The following is a 21,856-nucleotide window of genomic DNA, read 5'->3' on the forward strand; positions in this document are numbered from 1 at the left end:
ATTTTATTTGATTCTATTTTTTGCTTTTTTTGTCAAGTTTTTTCTTTCTTCTTTTGTTGTTTGTGGACTTAATAATTACTAGTATATAACAATATCTCTTTTTTTGTAAGATTTTTCATTCTGCTGGTCTTGTCAGCGGTTTTGCTCTTAGATGTACAATAATAATAATAATATTTTCTCATGTCTCTTGATCTGGTTTACTCTTCTTTTTTTCTCGGCTTACACAATCATTAATCGTTAATAAGTTCCTTTTCAATTGCTGTGTTAGTTCATGTGTGTCTGTGTTTGTTGTGTGTTTTTTGTGGGCGTGTCATATGTGGTTTATTTATGTATGAGGGCGTGGCATTTATATAAAACTAGTAAGTTTCTTTTGTTGCTTATCAAATGTCAATGTTGTACATATATATAGATATATGTATATATATATATATATTGTGTATATATTTAGTGGTTTTTTTTGTTGTTGTATATAAATTGTATATATGATTTTGTTTTTGTTGTAATTGCTACGAATCGATTTTAAACGCTTGATTTTTTGCAACTTGATCTCAATGTTTCATTTGATTTTCCCATTCGTTTGTTTCCTCCCCTACTACTTAAATATCATATATAAAAAATATTGCAACGAAATAGCTAAAATTTCATGGTTTCTTCAATTTCGTGTTAGTTTTTAACCTTCTTTGTTTTGCTTTTGTTTCGTTTCGTCTCCCTATCTTCATTTTGGACACTAGAGTTTCAGCAAATAATTTGATAATTTTTAAGCGACTTTATCATCTCTCCTCCCACTTTAGCTTGTATTTTGTTAAGTTTGTTATTATTATTATTTTACTTAAGGAAGCTTTCGTAACATGCTTAGAGTTGTCCTAAAACTAAAAGCAAACAACTTAAGGGGCCGCCATAGCTGTGATACAACCATTAAGTATATCATTTCTATTAGTCCTCTCATAGTTTTGAGCAATAACTAGTCCAAAGCCGCAAATAATATAAATAAAGTCTCTGTCTTCGGTCAGTTCTGAAAATGTCTCTATTTGTTTAGTTTTCGACACAGTTTACAGATTGGAAAGGTACGGTACGGTAATGGTACTGCTGGAGTTGGCTAAGAAAACTATAAACGCTACGTACGCCAAACAAAAACCTGTGTATAATTAAAACACAAAAATATATAACAAATTAACTAGTTATCCATAAAACAGAAGAATTTTTTTCTACACAAGCCGTTTAAAAGTTCAGTCTATTGTTTAGAGGCACGCCCGCATGCAACACCACCAAAGGGAAATATAATTTACACACATAAAAGCGCATATTTAATGGGGGTTGATAAGACCAAAGAGGTATTGAGCTGGTTGTAAACGATGAAGCGACTGAACGATCAAAATTTAAATCCATGAAAATGGCTCATGCAGTCACTTCACCGTTTACGAACAGCTTAAATTATTCTTAGAGATTAAATCTGAATTGAAATGCATTGAATTGGCCTCAGATTATTACGATAAAATTTTGTTTCTCAATAAATTTATATGGACTTTTCTTTGCATTACATTTACAAACTCAAAGTTTCTGGCAAACATAGGCTTAAAAAAAACCAGTTCTGGCCAAAAGAGAATATTTAAAAAGACTTTGAATTACCAACTTCCCCAACAATATGCAATTGATTTTTAAGATCGTTTCTGTGGTGCTCTCTTTTTCTCTCAGTGTGTCTGTCTGTTTGTCGGTTACGGTATTCAGTTGTGGTCATCGTAGGCCTAGGCAAACATTGGCTCAATATCAGTTAACTCTACTCGCACCCAATCCCAATCCGGATCCGGATCCCGACCCCAAACCCAAATCCCACTATAACCTGGATCCCGGATTTGGGCACGTGCAGTCGACAGCAGCGAGGACACTTTGTGCTGGCCTACTCGCTCGCTATATCTCTCTCAATCTCTCTCTTTCTATACACAAATCTAAAACAAAAGCTATGCCCAAAAATGCAAAAAATTTGTCGATGAGTGTACTGTGTGTGTGATATTTTTGTGGATTTTTTCTTGTGTGAGGTGTGAGTGTTTGCCGTTTGTAACAAATGTTAAACAAAAATCAAGAATAAAAATAAGAAGAGTCTAGATTTAAAAACGAAAAACATACACGCTATATTTAAAAGTTGATAATAATAATATAATAATAATAATAATTATTACACACAAAACGCAAGGAAAAACATGTTTTCGTTTTCATTTAGTTACTTATGCCTGCGCTTATTTAAGCTGCTCAATATGCTCAACAAAAAATTAAGTCTACAACTCGTATATAATTTTTTTTTGCTTTCGCCGTTGTTTTTAAAAATATTGATTTTGTTTCCTCCTCATCTCGTCTTCTTCTGGCTTGTTGTTATGTATATAGTTCATATATGTATATTTATATATGTGTAGAAATCGGTGGCAGCAGAACTTGCCTGCCGCCTACCCTCGTTTTTAATGTAATAAAAATTATTTTACGCGAAAGTTTGTATTTTTTGTTTAGTTTTTGTTAACATAATTTCAACATTTTTTTGAAGGTTTTTTTTTGCTTGTAGTACAATTTTCTTTTAGAACGTTTTTGTTGGTGTTTTTGTCGGTTTTGTTGATTTGTTTGTTGTTTTTTTCCGTTTTTACTATAATAGTTTGTAGTATTTATAATAGTTTCTTGCTTGTTTTGCCTTTTTACATGGGGGTTCAGCGGATGGTCATCGAAGTAGTCCCAACAGGATCAATAGCGAGCCTCATCGTCATCGGTATTGGAGTTTGAGTTGGAATCATCGCAGTCCTCGTCGTCATCATCGTTGGAGTCCGAGCTGTCCGAACTGTCATCCGAATCGCTCCCATTCTGCTGATGTTGCTCCTGTGCATGCGGTTGCTGATGTTGCTCCTGTGCATGTAGTTGCTGTTGCTGCTGTATATGATGTTGCTGCTGCAAATGATGTTGCTGCTGTGGGTTATGCTGCTGATGTTGCCGCTGCTGCTGATGTTGCTGCTGCTGCTGGGGATGGTGGCGTTGCTTTTGCTGCTTCTGTTCTATCGTTTCCACAGCATGGTGCTGCCGCCTCTGCTGCTCGGCCAGCCTAGCGGCAGCTTCCGCCACCGCTGGATCCGGAGCTGGAGGCGCCACCACTTCCGTGGCCGTCACCGCCGTCGTGGCACTCATCAAAGTCTTGTCATAGTCCATCACCAGCTGCTTGATGTGCGCCAGCTTGGCGTGCAGGTAATCAAAGCGCTGCTTGTCCTCTCCAATAGTGCGATCGTTATTGATCCGCTCGTACTCGCACACAATCTGCCGCTTGATGTGATCATAGTCCCCGTATCCGTTGTCGCAGCGCCTGGCGCTCTCCAGACGCTCGGACAAATCCTGGAAACGATTGCGCACGTCCTCCACGCGCGTCAACAGCTTGCGGTACTCATCGTAGTCGCTCTCGAATTCAGTCTTATAGCGCCGCCGCACCTCCAGCGTTTGGATGGGCACGTATTTGCTGAAGTCGTAACGGGGCATGGAGGATGAGTCTGCATCTGCGGTCGCATGGGCATAGGCATGGGCGGCTGCCGCCAACTGTTGCGTTGGAGACGGATGCTTGGCCTGCTGATGGTAATGATTCTGTTGCTGCTGCGCCTGATGCGGTTGCTGTTGCTGCGGCTGATGTTGCTGCTGCTTTTGTTGATGCTGCTGCTGCTGGAGAGACGATCGCGAGTTGGAGGAGGCTGAGGAAGAGGATGAGGATGCGGGTGGCGGCACCTGCTGATAGCCAGACTTTGAGGCACTGGAACTCCTTTGCCGCTGGCCATTCGCTCCACCACTGGGACCACTACTACTCGTCCTTTTCTTGCTATTGGAGGCCGCATGTTGCGTGTTATTGCTATTGTACGTGTTGTCGCTCTGCTGGGGCGGCTTACGCTGCTTGTTGGAACCGGAAGTGGATGCAGGGGCGGCAGCGGGCACAAAACTGGCCGCCAGCTTGGGCGGCGTCGTCGAAGAGGAGGCGGAAGCGGAGGCGGATGAGGATTTACTGCTACTGCTGCTGCGGTTCGATGACATCGCCCCCGTTGTACGCTGGCGATCCTGCTGCGTTTCGTAACCACTGGAGCTACTGGAATTGCTGCCCGTGGAGTTCCGTTTATCCTTGTTGTTACCACCATTGCTGGTGCCAGCCATCGAGGAGCTGCCTCGTCTACTACTGCTACTGCTGCTACTGCTCCGTGGCTTTTGCTGCTGCTGTTGCTGCTGCTGTAGCTGTTGCTGCTGCTGTAGCTGTTGCTGCTGTTGAAGCTGTTGCTGCTGCTGAAGCAGTTGCTGTTGCTGTTGCTGCTGCTCCATCGATTGCTGCGTGGCTGCTGCCGTTGAGCTCATAAACTCCTCCATGTTGTCCAGCACATTATAGCTGAGATCACTGGTGCTGTGATCGTCCAGCGGACCCGGCTGGCGTTGCGGCGGCGTATACCGATTACGACTGGAGGCGGAGGAGCCTAGAGACATTGTCACCGCGGGGGAGGAGTACGACGTTCCCGAGGGCGGAGTGTCCTTCTTGTAGTGACTGATGCGCTGCTTCTTGGGCTGAACAGTGCTGAACATAGTCTCGTCGTACTCGAGGCTGGTCCGCTTCAGGCTGCCGCCGCCCGCTCCACCTCCGCCGGCCCCTCCTGGTCCGCCATTACCCGACGGTGGCGGCGGACTGCCTGTGTGCGTCGATGTTGGACTCTGGCCGGAGGTCGAGCTGCCCGCATCTGAGCTCATCGGCGGCGTCAGGTTCTGCGGCTTGCGACGCTTCAGCTGCTGCGCTTCCTGCTCGCTAAAGAAGGGCCAGTTCTCGTCCACATCGTTCCACATCTGGCGCCGCAGATTGTACGTGTTGTGCGACATGGTGCTGATGTCCAAGAGTATGTTGGTGATCTGGTTGCGTTCCCGATCCCGTATGCCCTCGTTCTTTAGCCGTGCAAAGAGCTCCGGTTTCTTGAAAGCTTTAAGGGCCAGTAGATGGATGAGGCGTTCGCGAATATTGCGCCTAGACACACCCGACGACTTGTTATTGGCACTCCTGGAGGACGAGGAGGAGTTGGAGGAGGTGAGGCCTCCGCTTGGCATCTTGTTGCGTGAGGAGATGGCTGATGATGCAAGCGCACCTGATGCTGATGCTGATGATGCTGCTGCTGCTGGCATGGCATCCCTTGGCGAGCTGCCACTCAGGTTGTTGTAGCCCTGCGAGATGCCATTGGCGAATGTGGAAGCTAGCGAGGAGGCGGCTCCACCACCATAGCGACCACCACCCCCGCCAGAGCCAGAGCCATTGACTGTTCCGCTGGCGCCCAGTGTGCTGGGATTGGGCGAACGCGAGGCAAACGCGCTGGAGGAGCTGCTGGATCCTACGCCTAGGCCATTAAATGGCGATGAAACTAACTTACGACTATGGTTGTTGCTATTAAAACTATTGCTGCTGCTGCTATTGTTGTTCCCACTGTTGTTACTGTTGCTGTTGCTGTGATGATGAAATGCCGTCGTCGTCAAACCGGAGTTGGAGTTGGAGGAGGAGAAGGCGGAGGCGGTGGAGGCGGAGGCTTGTACTGCAGATGGCGGCTTCTTCACCTTACGCCCGATATCCGACTGATTCGGCTTAATCTCCCTGATGCACTTGCTCTTCTCCGTCTCCTCGGCAATGGCCATTTTTGTGCGTGTCGTATCGTAGACATCGTCGTTGGCATGGATCCGCATGCGCAAGGCGACTGCTCCGAGGACTCCGAGGTTCTGTTGCTGCTGCTGAACGCACTCCAGCGTTCCCTCCATATTGTTGATAGTGAAGCCGAACTTGCGACCACCACCGACTCCTCCTCCGGCCGCGTCGCTGCCATTGCCATTAGCATTAGGGATGCCATTAGCATCCGACGCTGGTAGCGGGAACTGGATGACGCCCGTGTTGCCCACAAATTGGATCTTGGCCCGCTGGCCGGGCTGCAGGCGCTTGGCGTTGTCATCGCGCTGATATTCCTCGATCGCACGGAACGCGGAATCGGTGAGCTTGACGATGATGTACTCCTTGCTATCATCGGTGTAACGGTGGCTCTGGGACATTCCATAATTGCCGGTCGATAGTGCATTGGGCAGGCATTTCGTTGACGCAATCGAATTGGTCATAACGTGCGCGCAGCTAGCCGCCAATTAGATAGCAATTAGACAGCCCCTCGATCGTTCCCGGATAATGGATAATGGGATCAGTTGTTGGAAGGTTGCTGTCCGCTGCTTGTTGGGCCAGCTTGGAAATCGTGGAAGGGGGTTGTGTTTGCTTGGAAGGTGACCGGTCGTGGACGGGAAGGACGGGAAGCACTCGTTGTGGAAGTAGTCGTCCTGGAAGCTGCCTTTGAAAGTCCGTCTCTCCTGCTGTTGCTTTATTAGTTGATTCTGTGCAAATATTGCTTGAATTTAGTATGTTGTAATCGTAACTGAAATTTACGTTGTTGCTAAGACGTGACACACATGCACAGCGCCTCTCTTTTACTCTCACACAATAATAACACTAACTATAGACTCAATTTTTTTCTTTTTTTTAAGCTGAGCTTATACACAAAAATCTTTTTGTTCAACAAATGCAGACTCTCTTTATATTAGCTGTAAGAATTTCACTTCCGTATGGCAAAAAGCAACAAATTTTTTTTTTAATTTACACTTTCAAAAAGTCATATTCTCTCTCTCGCTCCCGCTTGCTCTTTCTGTATGTGTGTTGCTTGCAAATAACACAATTTCTTTTGTTAAATAATATGGTATTTTAATTGGGTTAAGGTAGGCATGTATGTTTGCTCTCTTGTCCCTGTTTTTGTTGTTTTTAATGTTACTGAGCGAGGGAGACGGGGGAGGAGGCTTTTGCTCTACTGCTCTCTTCTGCCCCTTTGCTTTTGTTGCTGTTTATAGTTGAAAGTGCCGCAAGTAGCGACTCCTGCGCCAGGTGTCAATATGTGTGTGCGTGCGTTTGTCGCGTGTCTCTCACTCGCTCGCACCAGCACTCGCTTGTATGCCTGGATGTTTGGATGTATGTAAGAGAGCACCTCAGGTCATAAGCAAAATCAAAGACGGCAAATCAATGCCCTGCACCGCTCGCACACGTCCGTGACTGGCCTCGCGTTCTCTCACTTGCTCGCTCGACGATCGCAGGCAAGCGCGTCGAAGCGAGACAACTGCTGGGTTTGATTGGCTTCTCCGCGACTTGTTGTTGTTGGTGCTTGATTTTATTTTTTCCTTTTCGCTTTTTTTGCTAAAAATCATCTGTGTTTGTACGCTGATTTTTATATATTTTACTGGCACTGGCTCTGCTTATTATATTTTTTAGTTGCACATAGATACATAAGTACGTTTTGGTCTATCGCAGTGTGCACTGAGACACACTGAAACGTTTCTTTGCACACGCACACGAAATTGAAATTTTAATTTCAGCACTTGAAATATTGTTTAATTTTAATGCCTTTTAACCACTTTTTGTGCTGCGGTTGTATTGAGTATCACTCACACACACATAATCGTACGCTTTACGCGTTCGAGACACATTTACTCAAGACATTTTTGGTTAAGTGGAATTTTTGCTACTTTCATTTGAAACTGTTCTGAATTTGTCGTTTTTTATTTGTAGTTGTTTTATGTATGTTTTTTAAGTGCAGTTTAGTTGTCTTCTCTTCCTTTGTAGTGCGTCTGTGTGTGCCAAGGTATCTTAATCAACGTACAAAAGGTATCTGCTAAATGAAATCGAAACGAGTTGCTTTCAAGTGGTTGCCCGTCGCTAGATGTTGTTGTTGCTTCTGCTGCTGTTCCTCTCTTTGCACTCGTTTATTACAAGTGAGAGAAGAGAGAACGGAAGTAGCGAGTGATCTCTCTTAGCCTCTCTTGGCTCTCTCGCTTATTTAGTTTGTACGTGCCTTGTATCACTTGCCGTCTTTTACTTTGTTTTTGTTTTTAGCAGTTAAGCAAAGCAAAGCAGAAATAAAAACAAGTTTACAATATTATAATGTGCGCACTTGGCACTCGTCAATCTCTTATTTTTTGCCTCTCTTTTTGCGCTTGTGTTTGTGATTTGGGCACGTCTTAGCAAATATTAAAAAAAAAAATGCTTACTTTTGATTGTGTGTATGTATTTAGCTGGAAAACTGCAGGCGGCACTATAAGAAATAGTTCAGCTTAGTGTTGGATAAAAAGCAAACAATGCAAGGCGTACTTACAATTGATTATGTATTCTACTAAAAAACAGATTGATTTTGCTGTTGGAACAGCTGTTTTGCCACCTGTATGCCCCCACACCACGTCACACGTAGTTGTTTCTGCTGCTCTCTTTCCCCGTTCTCTTTCTCGCGTTGCAGCGAAAAAGTTCCAACAAAACAGAAAGAAAAAAACAGCCCAACTGCAACAACAAGCGTGTGCCAGTCGCAATCAGCTGTTTTGCGTTCACTCGCTCTGCTCTCTCGCCCAGCAGTGTTGGTAAATGCGAGTTGTATCGATTGGCCAGAGGCTGGGGTATCGGTCAATCGATAAAGGCAGCAACACACACGCAAAATGAGCTTTAAATTTGGACGTTGACTTCTGTATTGCTGCAATATTGTGACCAATTTTAGTATATAATCACGTTTATAGGTTGTTTTGCATACTTGTAGGTTGATTGTTGCTTTTTTGTTTATATTGGTGATTTCTGCTCCGACGCCTTGTTGTTGCTTTGACTTAATTTCACTCTACACTTTGGTAATAAAAAAGGGAAACACTTTAGTATTTTATTTGCATTGCACTTGAAATTGTTTTTTCCACTCTCCCATTCCACCGCGTAACCGTTACTTGTGCATTTTTTTTCTTGTTTATTTCGCGTTTAGGGATTCGCGATCAAATGTTTTCGCGCTCAGCTGTTTTGTGTTTATGTTACTCGCTTTAGCCTCTCGCTGCTCTCTTTTACTCTCCGTCTTTTATTCAAGGTTCTCTTAGCAAAGAGAGCAGCGCGCACGCGTTATTCGCTCCGTCATATTTTTGCCCCGTTGTTGTTGTTTTGGTATTTTTTGTTCACTTTTGACATTTTTGCATACAAAAATTTTCCGCTTTCAGGTAGATTTACCGTAGCGCAGATCTTCTAACTTTTATGTGTGAGTGTGTGTTTGTTTTGAGTGTTCGCATTTTCGTCGTGCCTGTTTTTCTGCCTTTACCGTTTTTTTTTTGCCTGGCTTATCTCTGTTCTGTTTGTTTTTTTCGCTAGGAATTTAAGCTGCACACACACAGCAACACGTGCTTATATGTACGTAAGGTAAGTACTTGTTTGTATCCCACAATGAAATTATATTTCTATTTCGTTTTTCCCAACTTGCCAGTGGTTAAAAGTAAGGTAAAACAGTCAAGGGCGCACACCTGCCCGTAGGAGTGAGGGAGACAACAACTAACCTCTATAGACTGGCCAGAGCAAGGAGATGGGAAGATATCGCCTTTGGTCGTTAGAAAACACAGAATATTACCTCCCCCTTTTACTTTACTAAATATATCCCACGAGAAAAGGATGCCCACAAATGAGGTTTGAAGAAAAGTCACTCAAAAGTCGTTAAATACATATATATACCTTCATACAATTTAACTTTTTATAGTTTTTTTTTTTGTTTTATTTTAAATATTAAACAATATTAAAATGTTTGGTTATCCAATATTCGAGTTTGAAATCTAAAACCAGTTTAGAAATTGTCTTTATAGAAATGTTTAATTTGTAAAACCATTTTTATTATATTCATTATTTTTTTCTGGAAATTCAACGAATTTGATATTTAAGTATTCAACTATTCATATGCAAGTACGTCAAATAAGAGCAGTCGCAGGAAATACAATGCATTATTTCACGGTTTACAATTTAAATAATTCTTGAATTTTAATTGAAGTCCCATTTTCTTCACCTCAACTGTAAATACAATACTGTCCCTGGACGGTCTGTATGTGTGTTGTTGTGTGACCGCCTCGGTAACAAAAAATTCGCAGTCAACTTTAAACAAATTAGCTGAAATATATTCAACTGTGCATATAAAACAACAAAGAGTCGCAGCGCAGCCACCAAGCAACCATAATACAATTTCAAGTTTCGTTTTTGTTCAAATAGCATTGAGGGAAAAACGCCGAGAGGCCAATGCACTGATACAACACGAAGAGTGATGAGGGGAGCGATGGAAGTGGAAAGAGGAATGGGAGGTGACGGCACAGGGTCAGGGGCAAAGGACAGGCAAAAGGAAACCCGAGGACCTCGACAACAGCTGGCCGCCGCAGGAAACAGGAGCCATCAACCGCTAAGAACCCAAGGAAATGGAAAACAATGAACAAGTAGGAAGTGCACGAAACAGACTTTAAGATACTCAGCAATCAGTAGTGCAGATTAAGAATTTTAGATATTACGGAAAATAATCTTTAAAAATGTGGTTAGAATTTATAAAAGATTAAGGATTGTGTGTAACAGTCGAAAGTCAGATTTTGAGTTGAATTTGACTTCTCAGATTAAAACCCCGTCAAAAATAAAACTAAAATAATACAAATTTTAAAAGCTATCATATTTAAATATTTTACATAGGTCTAAGATTAACTCTTATGGTTTTTATGCGGACTTGATTTTTAAATACATCTCGGTAGCAGATTCAATTAGATAAGAATCATTCTTGCAGTATTACATTTTACCTTTTCAGACAATAGATTATCCAAGATATTCTATTGGGGTGAAATAGGTTTCATTCTGTCAAAGCAATATACCCCTATTCTCTACGAGGCGTAATAAATGGAAACATTTCGAGAAAGATGGAAAAAAAACGTGTGCATTGGAATGCTCAAGAGAAGAGGCAAACGCACACGCTCACGAACGTCGAAACATGCTTCCCTAAAGACGTCTCACAATCCATTCCCCTAGGTGCATATACACATACAAATGTGAAAATGTATAATCTCACGGGTGGAAAATAGATGACACACTCGTCGCTGTGGTTCACCATATATGTATGTAAGATACTTGTGCTCGAAGAGCGTTGCAGCTGTCAGCTGTGCACGAGCAGTTTTCTTTGTGATACACTTCTTAACAACAACAGCAAAAGAAACACGAGTGATAACAATGCCCAATGAGGAAATGGGGCAACAAGAAAATCAACGGGGACGGGCCTCTCAGCTAGGTTTGTATATATATATACATATATACATTCTAAATCCACAGGGTAAATGTTATAGGAAATCTTTTGCAGAACACCAGAGTTGCCAGCTACAATCTCTCACAGAGACCAGAAGACGATCGATCGATAAACCGACCGACCAGGGCTAGACCATAAAAAAAGAAAATGTAAGCACTTCCTATCAAAAAAAATGAAATATGAGGTTGTTATCAGGAAGTGGAGAAAACTATGGTCTGCTTATAAATACAGCGGTTCTAGAGAAATGAGTATTTTCCAGAAGTAACTAGTATCACATTTAAGTCCTAAGTTATAAAGAAGTGTCATATTATCTTATCACAGCTAAGACAATAGTTTAGCTAAATAAATTTAGTAGTTGAAATTTAAACGTCGTCACTTTGACTTAAAAGCATTTTGAAAAAATGTAAAATTACACCACTTAATATTATTTACATTTTTAAGGTATAAGTGCAGTTGAAGTAAAATATGTATGTATGCGTAAGCGAAATGAAGGTAAGGCTATCAATAAATGGAAAGCCCTTCGAATAAACATAATTTATTACTGAAATGAATTTGTTTTTTAATGAATACCATTAATATTTTTAAGAAGAAAATGATCAAAAAATATGGAAAAATGCTTTTCCATTGCTTAATTGAGTTGATTTCTCAGAAAAGAGAAAATAATTATATTTAGCAATCAAAATTCAATGAAAACATTTAAAAGATAAATCCAGATCTGCTCTGACAATATTATTGCAACGTTTTAAAGTTTTCTACATCAGTGGAAGTACCAAGGAAAATGAATGCAGTTCTAACTAATTAAGAGACTTTGCACCTACTAAATCGAAACAAAAAAACGGAAAGAAATACAACTGTGCTTGAAATGCAACCGCGACTGAGAGCAATAACGGCTGTATGTACATACAGAAGTAATCGGGCCAGTACATACGAGGTGTACGAGTGTGCGGAGTGAATAATCAATTGCCAGAGCAACCCGATAATGATGGCAAACCGAGTGGGGCTCTGGATCTGGGGATCGGACAGTTGAGGGACTTATGGGGCAGCGATTCCGGACAACCGAAGCACGCCTTATTGGTAATTGCCCACACGGGAATCCCAAATACCTTGGACATTGTACGACCAAACATACAAACATATTTCGTATTGTTTTTCCCCATATCTGTGCATTTTCAATACTGGGAGAGCGCAGAGAGAGCCTTATTCTCGTACACACGTCTATTTTATATAATAAAATGGCAATATTTTAAATTTTATCTTCGGTGCTGGGCTATTTATAGTCCAGAAAAACAACAAGAAAAACGACAGAGACGGCACCCACAACAAAAAAAATACGCTCTCGACACCAGTATTTATTTGTTTGAGTGTGTGAGTCACACATCAAGTGGGAAATATTTTACGATAAAAAGTAAAAATAAAAAGGTGCTAAATGCCGTCGTACCGCACTCGAAGTTCAGATGCCGTTTGCCGGGGTTAATTCACAACAGTGTTCCCCACCGCTTGTAAATGTCGTATATCGTAATAATCGTTTACAAAAATTTATATTGAAAGCATAATCTTTAAAATCTCTTATTAAATTAAAAAGTATTATTCTACAATAATCTGACATTATATGTTATTCAATAAACATTTTTGTTTAATTATGTATTTTGTTAAAATAAAAATGTCGAAATAAACGCTTTAAAATATGTATGTTATTATACCAACAAAGTGAACTTTAAACGAACTAATTGTGCATCCAACTGAGTTAACTACAACAATTAATAGTTCATAATAAAATGTCAAGAATTATAATTCTGACGTAAAACATTAAGAGCGTGCACTGTAAATGGTTTCAAGAAAAAATGTAATTTCCATAAGGGAAATACTAAGTCCGCTTCGAGGGTGCAATTAACTTTATTTTCAGAAATAACAAAACCTATGATGCACACAATTCTTCCTAAGCTTATCTGAAGGCACTGAACTCTATAACGTCAGCAGCCACAAAAGATATATCGAAAAAATAAGCAGAATAAGAGGCACATATAAAAAAGTGCGTACAATGAACTTGTACCCCGTTCCAATTCTCGATTCAGAATGACAAAAACAAAAAGGAGCTAACAGCTGAAGAATCAAAACTGTTCGTTCAACGACCGATCATTGCATAATTCAGATTCGCTTGTTTATGGCGAAAAAGTGAAACGGAAATGCGAAAAGCTTTCATACTGATACGTGTTTAAAGGGTTGCGGGTGATTCGAATTGGAAAAACATTGACCGTGAATTGGCATAAATCGAAATTTTAGAATACGCCGACAATACGCAATCCAAGATTAGATTGGGGACTTTTTGTGTGTGAGCTTATTTACGTGACAGCCTTATCTCAGCGCGGAAAGGCAAAAAAAATGTACCACACCAAGTCGTTGGGTAAAGAAAGCTTTTAGCAGCTGTTTGAAGTCTAGGAAATCGAACTAAAACCAAACGAGAAACCACTTTGAAATGTGTTTTCTACGATGCCCGTATTAATGATCCTCTCTCCCGTAGAATCTGGTTTTTTGGGTCCAGCCGTCAAACGAAAACAAATACAAATGAGCCCGGCAATAAAAAGCAATTTAAATTTAATCAGAAAAACACACGAAGAGGATATAAAAACAGAACTACCGGCACATGTATTTAGTGTTTTTTTTTACAAAGCTTGTCGCAGTAACAGGTTTTCTGTTAATATTAGAATCAAACTAGGTTGTCTAGAAATTTGCCAACTCTTTTAACATGGTTCATAGGCCTTTTGGAATGAAAATAGGCTATTAAGATAGACAACTTTATACAAGATGTAAATATCACAAATATACCAATATTCTTGATAAGTACAGATGACTTTTAAAGAAATACAAATTAAATAAAGATTATTTGATACTTGATTTATTCGACTGATAATTATTTCTATAATAGTGGTTTGAGAATCGTAGACCGGGAAAACGAATATGTTCTATTATCATTAGCATAATTGAAAAACAATTATTTTGTAATAACTTACAACTTCTGCTAATTTAAACCAAGTCAAAAGACAGAGAATACTACATAATAAGAATAGAGAAAAAAACCCCATAAATGCTTCTGGTTGCTAACTGGTCTTCGTTAATATCTATTCAATTTAAATAATAATTATGCCTTTATTTACAACAAAAAAAAGACGAATATAAATAAATAAATAAAACACTTTGGAAGTGGCACAGAGGCAAAACTTAAATAATTTTCGAATAAAAACTTTTTATATGTGGTTTCGTAACGACAACTCTTGGCAGTGCGATATCTTCAGCACAAATACATATCCATGCTAATCAACAAAAAGCAAAAAGCAGCAACAAACAACACCCAAAAAGCCCGAAACACTGAAAAACCCGATACGAAACATGGCCAAGTGGCGAAGTGGTGGAGTGAAGTGGGGTGGTGGTACTAGAAGGCTTTGCCAGTCGAGAAAGAAACAACCAGACCAGAGATTCGGATTCGATCCGATACGAACCGCGACGAGAGTGAGCGGCGATGGTGCTCAAAACGTTGGCTTCGAAAACTTGTCTTCCCAGATTCAGTTTGGATTTCTTCTTCTTATTGGAGCAGCGGCAAGACGAGACTGACAACAACACCAAAACACAAAACATGAAGGAGCCCCCGCCCCAAAAGTCGAAGTTGGTAATACACTTGGTATTATCTTCATTTATTACCATAGTCAAACAATTTTAAAGAAACATGGTTACCAAATTTAATATTAAATATATTTGGCATATACATATAGTATTATTGGAGAGATAATATCAACCAAACTGTTTGGTAGACATGTTAAAACATATAATTCGTCCAAATACAATAATTTCATTTTTCGACTGTTTTTTTTTGGCATGAAAGAAATTTTTGTTTAATTTGAATATGTATCCGTTTCTTGATTGTTTATAAGGACAGAAGCAAAGCGAGAACTTTCTATCAGTGTAGACAATTTACGTGCGGAATTATAATCCGTAGCACTTAAAACAAATATTAAAACCTTTTTGGAAAAACTAAAATGTCCATCTTACTATTCTACCAGAAATACCCCATTTCAGGGTATATATGAAAAAAAAAACAACAGCCGTAAGCAACAGTGTTGGCAATTTGGAACTGGACTACAAACGGACTTGAAAGAAACCAAATAACAACAATAACAACCACCAACGAAGCGAGTCGCGACTGCTGACTGGTATTTCCCTCTCTGGCTTGTTATGAATCTGTTGTATTTGCTGTTGTAGTCGATGTCTTTCATTATAAAAAATGAATATACATTTTTTATATACTATATGCGTACAAACATACACAGCACACGGACGGACACACATTTTTAAATGTATCTGAGGCGTTATCTTTAAAAATTACTGAAGGTCAGTCAAATTGAGCGTACAATCAACTTTTTAATATTTCAGTTAACAAATTTTACTGCTGCTTTATTGGAAGCATTAAAGTTATGTCCAATTTATAACTTCGAATGCAAATGTATTAAAGGTTTTCGTAGACGGAGAATTTTACTCCAAAATTGTTTAACATTTTAGAAACAATATTATTACCGATTTATTGGATAAATTAAATGTACATCTGCCATTAAAAGTGAATAATGTTCTCTTCTCGACATTTACTAAGCATTAAACATTTAATTTTAATTTGGAAGTTTTGATTTTGGATGTTTTTTTTTCGAATGACTCTTTAAATGCAAGTGTTTGCAATGTATAGCTCCGAAAATCTGTACAAATTATCACTTGCTCTCTTGCTTTCGCTTTCTTTCTCTCTTTCTACCCAATTAGTAGGTTGCTAATTAAACTTCCGCAGAATACTCCACTTCTATAACAGCCTATTGTGTGTCATATACACACACGCGAACATAAAAAGTAGCTTTGAAAGCGTCGGCTTCGGCCATCACCTTGCCATGTCTATATGTCGGAATTTCCGGTGTCTGTTGCCATTTTATTTAGCCGAAAACTAAGCCAAATCGGAGCAGTAGGCAATGGGTTCCCGAGAAACAAAGAAACGACCTTTAAAAACAAATAGAAAAAAACTTAAGAGAGAAGAACCTCGGGGGGAAAGCCCAGCTCGATTGATAAACCATTCATTTAGCACTTTTAAAAGCATAAAAAATGCATTCTGTCAGGCATTAAATTTAATTTTATTATTGTTATTTTGAATTACAACGTTTGGAAGTTATACTTCAGAATTATTCATTTAACAATTTCTGACCAACAAAAATATTATTCATGAACGATAGTTTCACTTATTTTTTTTTTGGAAATCTTGGTTTTGTTTATATGTGTCATAGCATTTCAAATAAAAACGGGATTTCGAATTGATTCACATTGTCACTGAAAGATAACTTCACTTTCAACATAAGCCCAGAATCAAATTTAACTCCATTCAACACTTTAAATAGTCTCAGATACATTTAAGACATTTAAATGGACTTAAGAAGAAGAAATCCTTTTCAACTTGAAAGCAAAAAATTGATTTTGGATGTTTTTAATTATTTTTTTGTAGAGCAGCAGGCGGCAATCGCTCAAGCCACCCTTTTTATGCTGTGGTTGGATTTCTTATCAAGTACAATTTCTGAACCATCTAAACGAAAGAGAAAGAGCGGGTTGAAAAAACAACAAAGTCAGCACTCGAATTGCGTTTTTCTGTAGAGTTGAGTGCACAAAACCCAAAACCCAACCCACAAACGAGCCATAAAAACCTCGCGCGGTATGCATGTGAAAAATAAAAGATACGAAAAATTATATAAACATTATAGGCGAGCGTGAGTATGACTAAACCGACCGCAAGCAACAACTACACTGCATACTTATGTACATATAACTACCGCCGCAAAAGCGAGAGCAACAACAACTACAACTGTAGCGATATGTAACAAGTCGGGTGGCAACAACTATAACAAAAAACAAAACAGCAACTATAACAACGAAAACGAGGGCTTGCTGTCAACTACTTTTGTTTTTGTCTCTTGGGTTGGTAATTTTAATGTTGGTTTTTCTGGTTTCTCAGCTAACGAAACTGTGCCGAACTTAACGACAGATTACAATAATCACAAAATATTCAGGTGCGGTTGAAGAAGAATCCATAATGTTCTGATCATTTTTGAAAAATGCATATTAAAAGCATTATATTTGCTTTTAATTTTCTGATAAGAAAGTTGCTCTTTAATTTGTAAGCTACAATTTACCATTGATAAGCTCTTATTTTTAAATGTAGGATGACTTGAAGTAAAAGAATAAAAATGTAACGCTTACTTAAACAATTTATTTCAAGGAATTTATGCTTATAAACATCAAAGTATAGTGAATCACTACAAACAAAATGATTTTGAAATTCGTCATTATGGTATATTTTGTACTCAAATTTAAATTCGTCATTCACACATTAAAAACTTAAAACAAACAAGTTTTCTGAAAATATGACCAATTTAAATTGGTTTCAAAAAAAATCAAAGGCGATTTTTTTATAGTTAAATCTGATCAGATTCATTGAGTTTTCAAACATGATTCGATACCATACAAAACTATTTTAAAACCCCTTCTTTAGTTTAAGGAAATTTACTGAAAGCTCTTGTTTTATAAGAATTAGGTAAAGTAAATCATGTTCTAATATTTTGAATGGATAATTTTTGGGATGTTCTGGGCTACAACTCTGACCACCACTGTGAATATACAAAAACATATACAAACAGTGGGCGATGGCAATGTAGTCGACAACAATAATGCACCTTGTTGGCAATGCTGATCTAACAAGCTGTCGCTTTGGCTTAGCAATCGACTAATTGGCTAATTAGGCAACAGTGAAGCGCAAAAATAACCGATTAAACCGATTATTTCGATAACATTCGGAAATTAGATAAAAGAACAGAAACGACACAAATCCGCTGACACAGAAACGCATGTTTTTGCATAGAAATGACACAGATAGATTCGCTTGCTGTTGTGATATTTTTCTGTTTACACACCCAGAAAACATACATACATAATTGTTACCATAAACCTATTTTCGGTGACAATCGAAGCACAAATTTGGCTTTGCTGTGGGCCGCAAGCGGAACCCAATAACAATTACAAAACTATTGAACCAATTAAGTTAAGGCTATTAAAACAACAACAAATCAACATTTTGTGGCAAAAAAAAAGAGAAACAAGAGAGCGAAAGAGAAACAGAAACCTCAATGGCAACCGATGGCAAGCGAAAAACACTACGAATCGAGTCAACATGAAACGAAACGGCATTTGCCATATGACCATTTATGTTTCGGCATTTTCGCTGCGTAAACATTTCCATATGCAAATATTAATGACCTTCACTTTCACCTCCCGTGCTAATCAACATTAAAATGCAAAAGAGACTACCGGAAAGTAGGCTGATTAAAAATATGTAAAAGAAAATGAATTGTGGAGATTTTATTATCTAAGTATATCAAGGAAAATATTACATTACATCCCTAAATATTTTCTCTCATTTCATTGTTCTGATAACAGCGGTTTAAGTTCAAATCAAGTTCATTCGAAAAAGGTAAAGATTAAAAATCTAATCGAAGCTAAAACTCGAAGCTAAAAAAACTCATTAGGAAAGTTGAAACAATATTAACATGTAACGAATTTAAGACTTTAATCTCAATTTAAGCACCATATTTTAAAATATCAAAACAAAAGCTGTGAATTTTCAAACGGAATGTGGTTTCTCTTGAAAATGGAATTATCATTGCAACGATCGATTTTATAGTGTGACAACCCTAAAGCAAACACAATCATGCTCTCCCACACATACAAAAAGAAAAATCGATAAAAGTGATCAGTTCAAAAGTTGATAAGCTTCGATTACTTTTCACGTTCCCATACCAGTACGTACACTGAATGCTTTAAAAATAATATAACTCGTACACAACCTTTGCATGTGTATTTGTTGGCGGTGGCGGTGACTTCCAAATAAAAATATCAATTGCTGCCTGAATTTTGTGACAGTGTGCGAGAGTAATGTATTTGCATGTGTGTACGAATAATCCGAAACAAATAGCTGAGGAAACAACAGCAAATGAAACGCGGCCTTCTCTTCAAGCGACAACAAGACAATTACTGTAAATAGGTAAAATATCAAGACAACCAGCAGTTGCACAAATATTAAAAAGCAAGCACACAACCACACAAAGCCTAAGGTATTACGGTAATCAATGTCAAATGCTTCCGATTTCACATGTCTGTGTATTTTGTACTCCAACCGATAGCAACAAAAACACCTTTGGAAGAGCGACACACGCTCCCATCGAAAGGCGAGAGAGATAGAGCGAGATACGCGTCAAATGTCAAAATCGAAAAGAACAACAAAAACCACAATCGACCTAACTTTGTTCTATTTGCGAGAGCGATTTTCGAACGAAATGAACGTATTGAAAGCTTAAATAATATTTACTTTTCCTATTTGTGTTTCATAGTTTTGTGGATTTTAAACGCAAGTAAACTTTTCGAAATGCCAGCACACATACATTTATATATACATGGCGGATATAAAAAAGCACCACTTGTTGTTGGCTTGATTGAATGCAGTGTGTGCGAGCGGGATGGCATGTTGTAGTTCGCCAAAGCAAGGTAAGATCGCCACCAATACGACGGCAAATGCAGCTCACACACACATAATATACTTTCACTTCTTGTATTGAATTTTTGATTTTATTTGTGCTGGCGCCACGTTGTTGTTGTTAGATATGGGTTTTTGAGGCAGATTTATGCAGTCGACAACAGCAAAGCTCTTAATGTGAAAATGAAATCCGAAGGGGGAATTCTGAAGTTAAAGGGAAATCGACAATAATGTTCAGTGTACAGACAAAAATAAGTTCAAACCAATATTTTAAAGTTTATACTTTTTGGAATTTAGTTCACACAAATTTTTAAAATTTATACTATTTGGATATTTAGACATATAAATGAATCGTAAAGCATGTTGCCTTAAATAACAAAATCAAACATTTTTTCAATCTTTTTTATGTTGCTTGATATTTTAATTCTAAAAGTTATGTGATAAAAAAGGTCGAAATGGTTTCTTCATACCACATTTAAATAATGAAACATCATCAAATCATTTATTTGTTTCTGTGTACGTAGACAAAATACATACGTCACTGCAAATACCTTCTTCTCCCTCTCACACCCTTTTATTATTGCATTACTGCATAAATAGTGGCACTCACTCACACATACACCTCCTCCACCTCTCTTTAGTCTTTTGCAATTTATGCAATGTCGCATTATTCGCGATTGTTTACTTGAAGTAAAGTAACCGTGTTAAAATAAACACTTCCATCAACTGCTTTACACATGAACATTAATCATAGAAAATTGATCGCAGAACCGGCAAATGGTGAAATCGGAGAGAAGTAAAAAAGAACAAATGTAAGCTGACGTCACAAACGAGAGAGGTGAGAGTATTAAGTCAGCATCCTATCGATATATCGAAGGATAACGACAGCGGGGCATAAATCCAATTAGAATGAACAGCGGGAGGGGAGACAAGTGTTAAATTTAGACACTGAAAGTTGCTCCCACGCTCATTCTCTAGGATAACTTCCACATACATATACATACACACGCCCACAGTGCAACAGCGTCAAATGGAAAAAAAGAGAGACGAAAATGGGGGCAGGGACAGAAGAGAGGGGAACGTAGACAGAAGAGGAACAGCTGCGAACGAATTAACATAAATTGTATGCGAAATTGGGGTGGATAATACTATTTTCTGTTACACGGCAGCGGCATATTGTTTATCGGTTTTCGTACCAACTACTCTACATTCCAGCGATTTCCTTGCTCGAGGCAGAGACAGGCACCCTTCCACTGTCACCCCTCTCCTTACACCACACTCTACTCGTTTCTTCTTCTTCGTCTTACTTGTGTGCTGGCATATTTTGGTTAACTCGTTAAAAAGGCTATTCTCGGATATTCTTTGGTTGTTTAACAGGCACTTTTGTATGTTTGTATTCTGGTTACTATATTTTTGTCTAAATTAATTAAAACGCGTCGGAATGGGGGTTTTTTTTTGTTGGAGCGACAGAGACGGTGCGACGGCGACGTTTTGCTGGAACGCGCGTGCATAACACGCACACATACAGAGACACGCATCTACGCGAGAGAGTGGAGAAATCAATCAAGAGAGCACGTCGGCGAAGGGGGGAGTGGAAAAAAAATCACATATGTATGTGCGTCAGTGGAATTGCGACAAGATTTTCCACAATATTCCACGCATCTTTGTTTCGTTTCTTTGCATATGCACATTATTGCTTCGTTTTCTTCTCGATTTGCTTTCTTACACAATACATATATATATTTTGTGGTAATTTCAGGTTTTTATTTTTTTGCACACACTTTTCTTTCTTCTTTTTTTTAGTGGATATATTACGCACTGGATTTCTGGCTTTACACTGGCAATAACGAAAGGCGGTGACGAGTAATGCACGTATTCCCCTAAATTAACAGTTTTCGCTACAATTAAGAGTGTAATCTGTTTAACAAAAACTCAGAAATCACGTCATGGCTGCCACGTCCAAGCAACAATGAATGTAAATGGTGGCATGCAAGGCTGTCTGCGGATTTTCGGTAAGCCCTGATAGGGGCACACTTTCTTATGTGATATCGTAAACCGACAAACGGTCACACCGCAAATACTGTCACACCATCGGAAATGTAAAAACAATTTT

The 21,856-nt window shown here is 39.0% G+C and overlaps 2 protein-coding genes across 4 annotated transcripts in view; both read right to left on the minus strand.

Moving 5' to 3' along the window:
* The window catches only part of LOC108038780 (chromodomain-helicase-DNA-binding protein Mi-2 homolog), a 29,612-nt gene that overhangs the window by 7,109 nt on the left and 647 nt on the right, over positions 1 to 21,856 (minus strand). The window lies entirely within an intron of this gene.
* Positions 111 to 21,726, minus strand: LOC108038782 (RNA polymerase II elongation factor Ell). Of its 3 annotated transcripts, none has more exons than XM_017115615.2 (5): positions 21,563 to 21,726; positions 8,616 to 8,696; positions 8,193 to 8,558; positions 8,089 to 8,132; positions 111 to 6,390 (listed from the first exon to the last, which is right to left on the minus strand). In XM_017115615.2, exon 5 carries the CDS (start codon positions 6,124 to 6,126, stop codon positions 2,722 to 2,724), a length of 3,405 nt encoding a protein of 1,134 aa, XP_016971104.1. In that variant the 5' UTR covers positions 6,127 to 6,390; positions 8,089 to 8,132; positions 8,193 to 8,558; positions 8,616 to 8,696; positions 21,563 to 21,726; the 3' UTR covers positions 111 to 2,721. The 3 variants fall into 3 exon arrangements, with proteins under 3 accessions (XP_016971104.1, XP_016971103.1, XP_016971102.1); XM_017115614.2 differs by having other exon boundaries at positions 8,616 to 8,701; XM_017115613.2 differs by having other exon boundaries at positions 8,616 to 8,701; positions 21,470 to 21,726.

Source organism: Drosophila rhopaloa, unplaced genomic scaffold (genome assembly GCF_018152115.1).
Source record: "Drosophila rhopaloa isolate 14029-0021.01 unplaced genomic scaffold, ASM1815211v1 contig_163, whole genome shotgun sequence".
NCBI classification, from domain to species: domain Eukaryota; kingdom Metazoa; phylum Arthropoda; class Insecta; order Diptera; family Drosophilidae; genus Drosophila; species Drosophila rhopaloa.

What these genes read in the sequence shown, in the direction of transcription:
- LOC108038782 (XM_017115615.2), bottom strand. Translation starts at nt 6,126, where the DNA reads ATGACCAATTCGATTGCGTCAACGAAATGCCTGCCCAATGCACTATCG.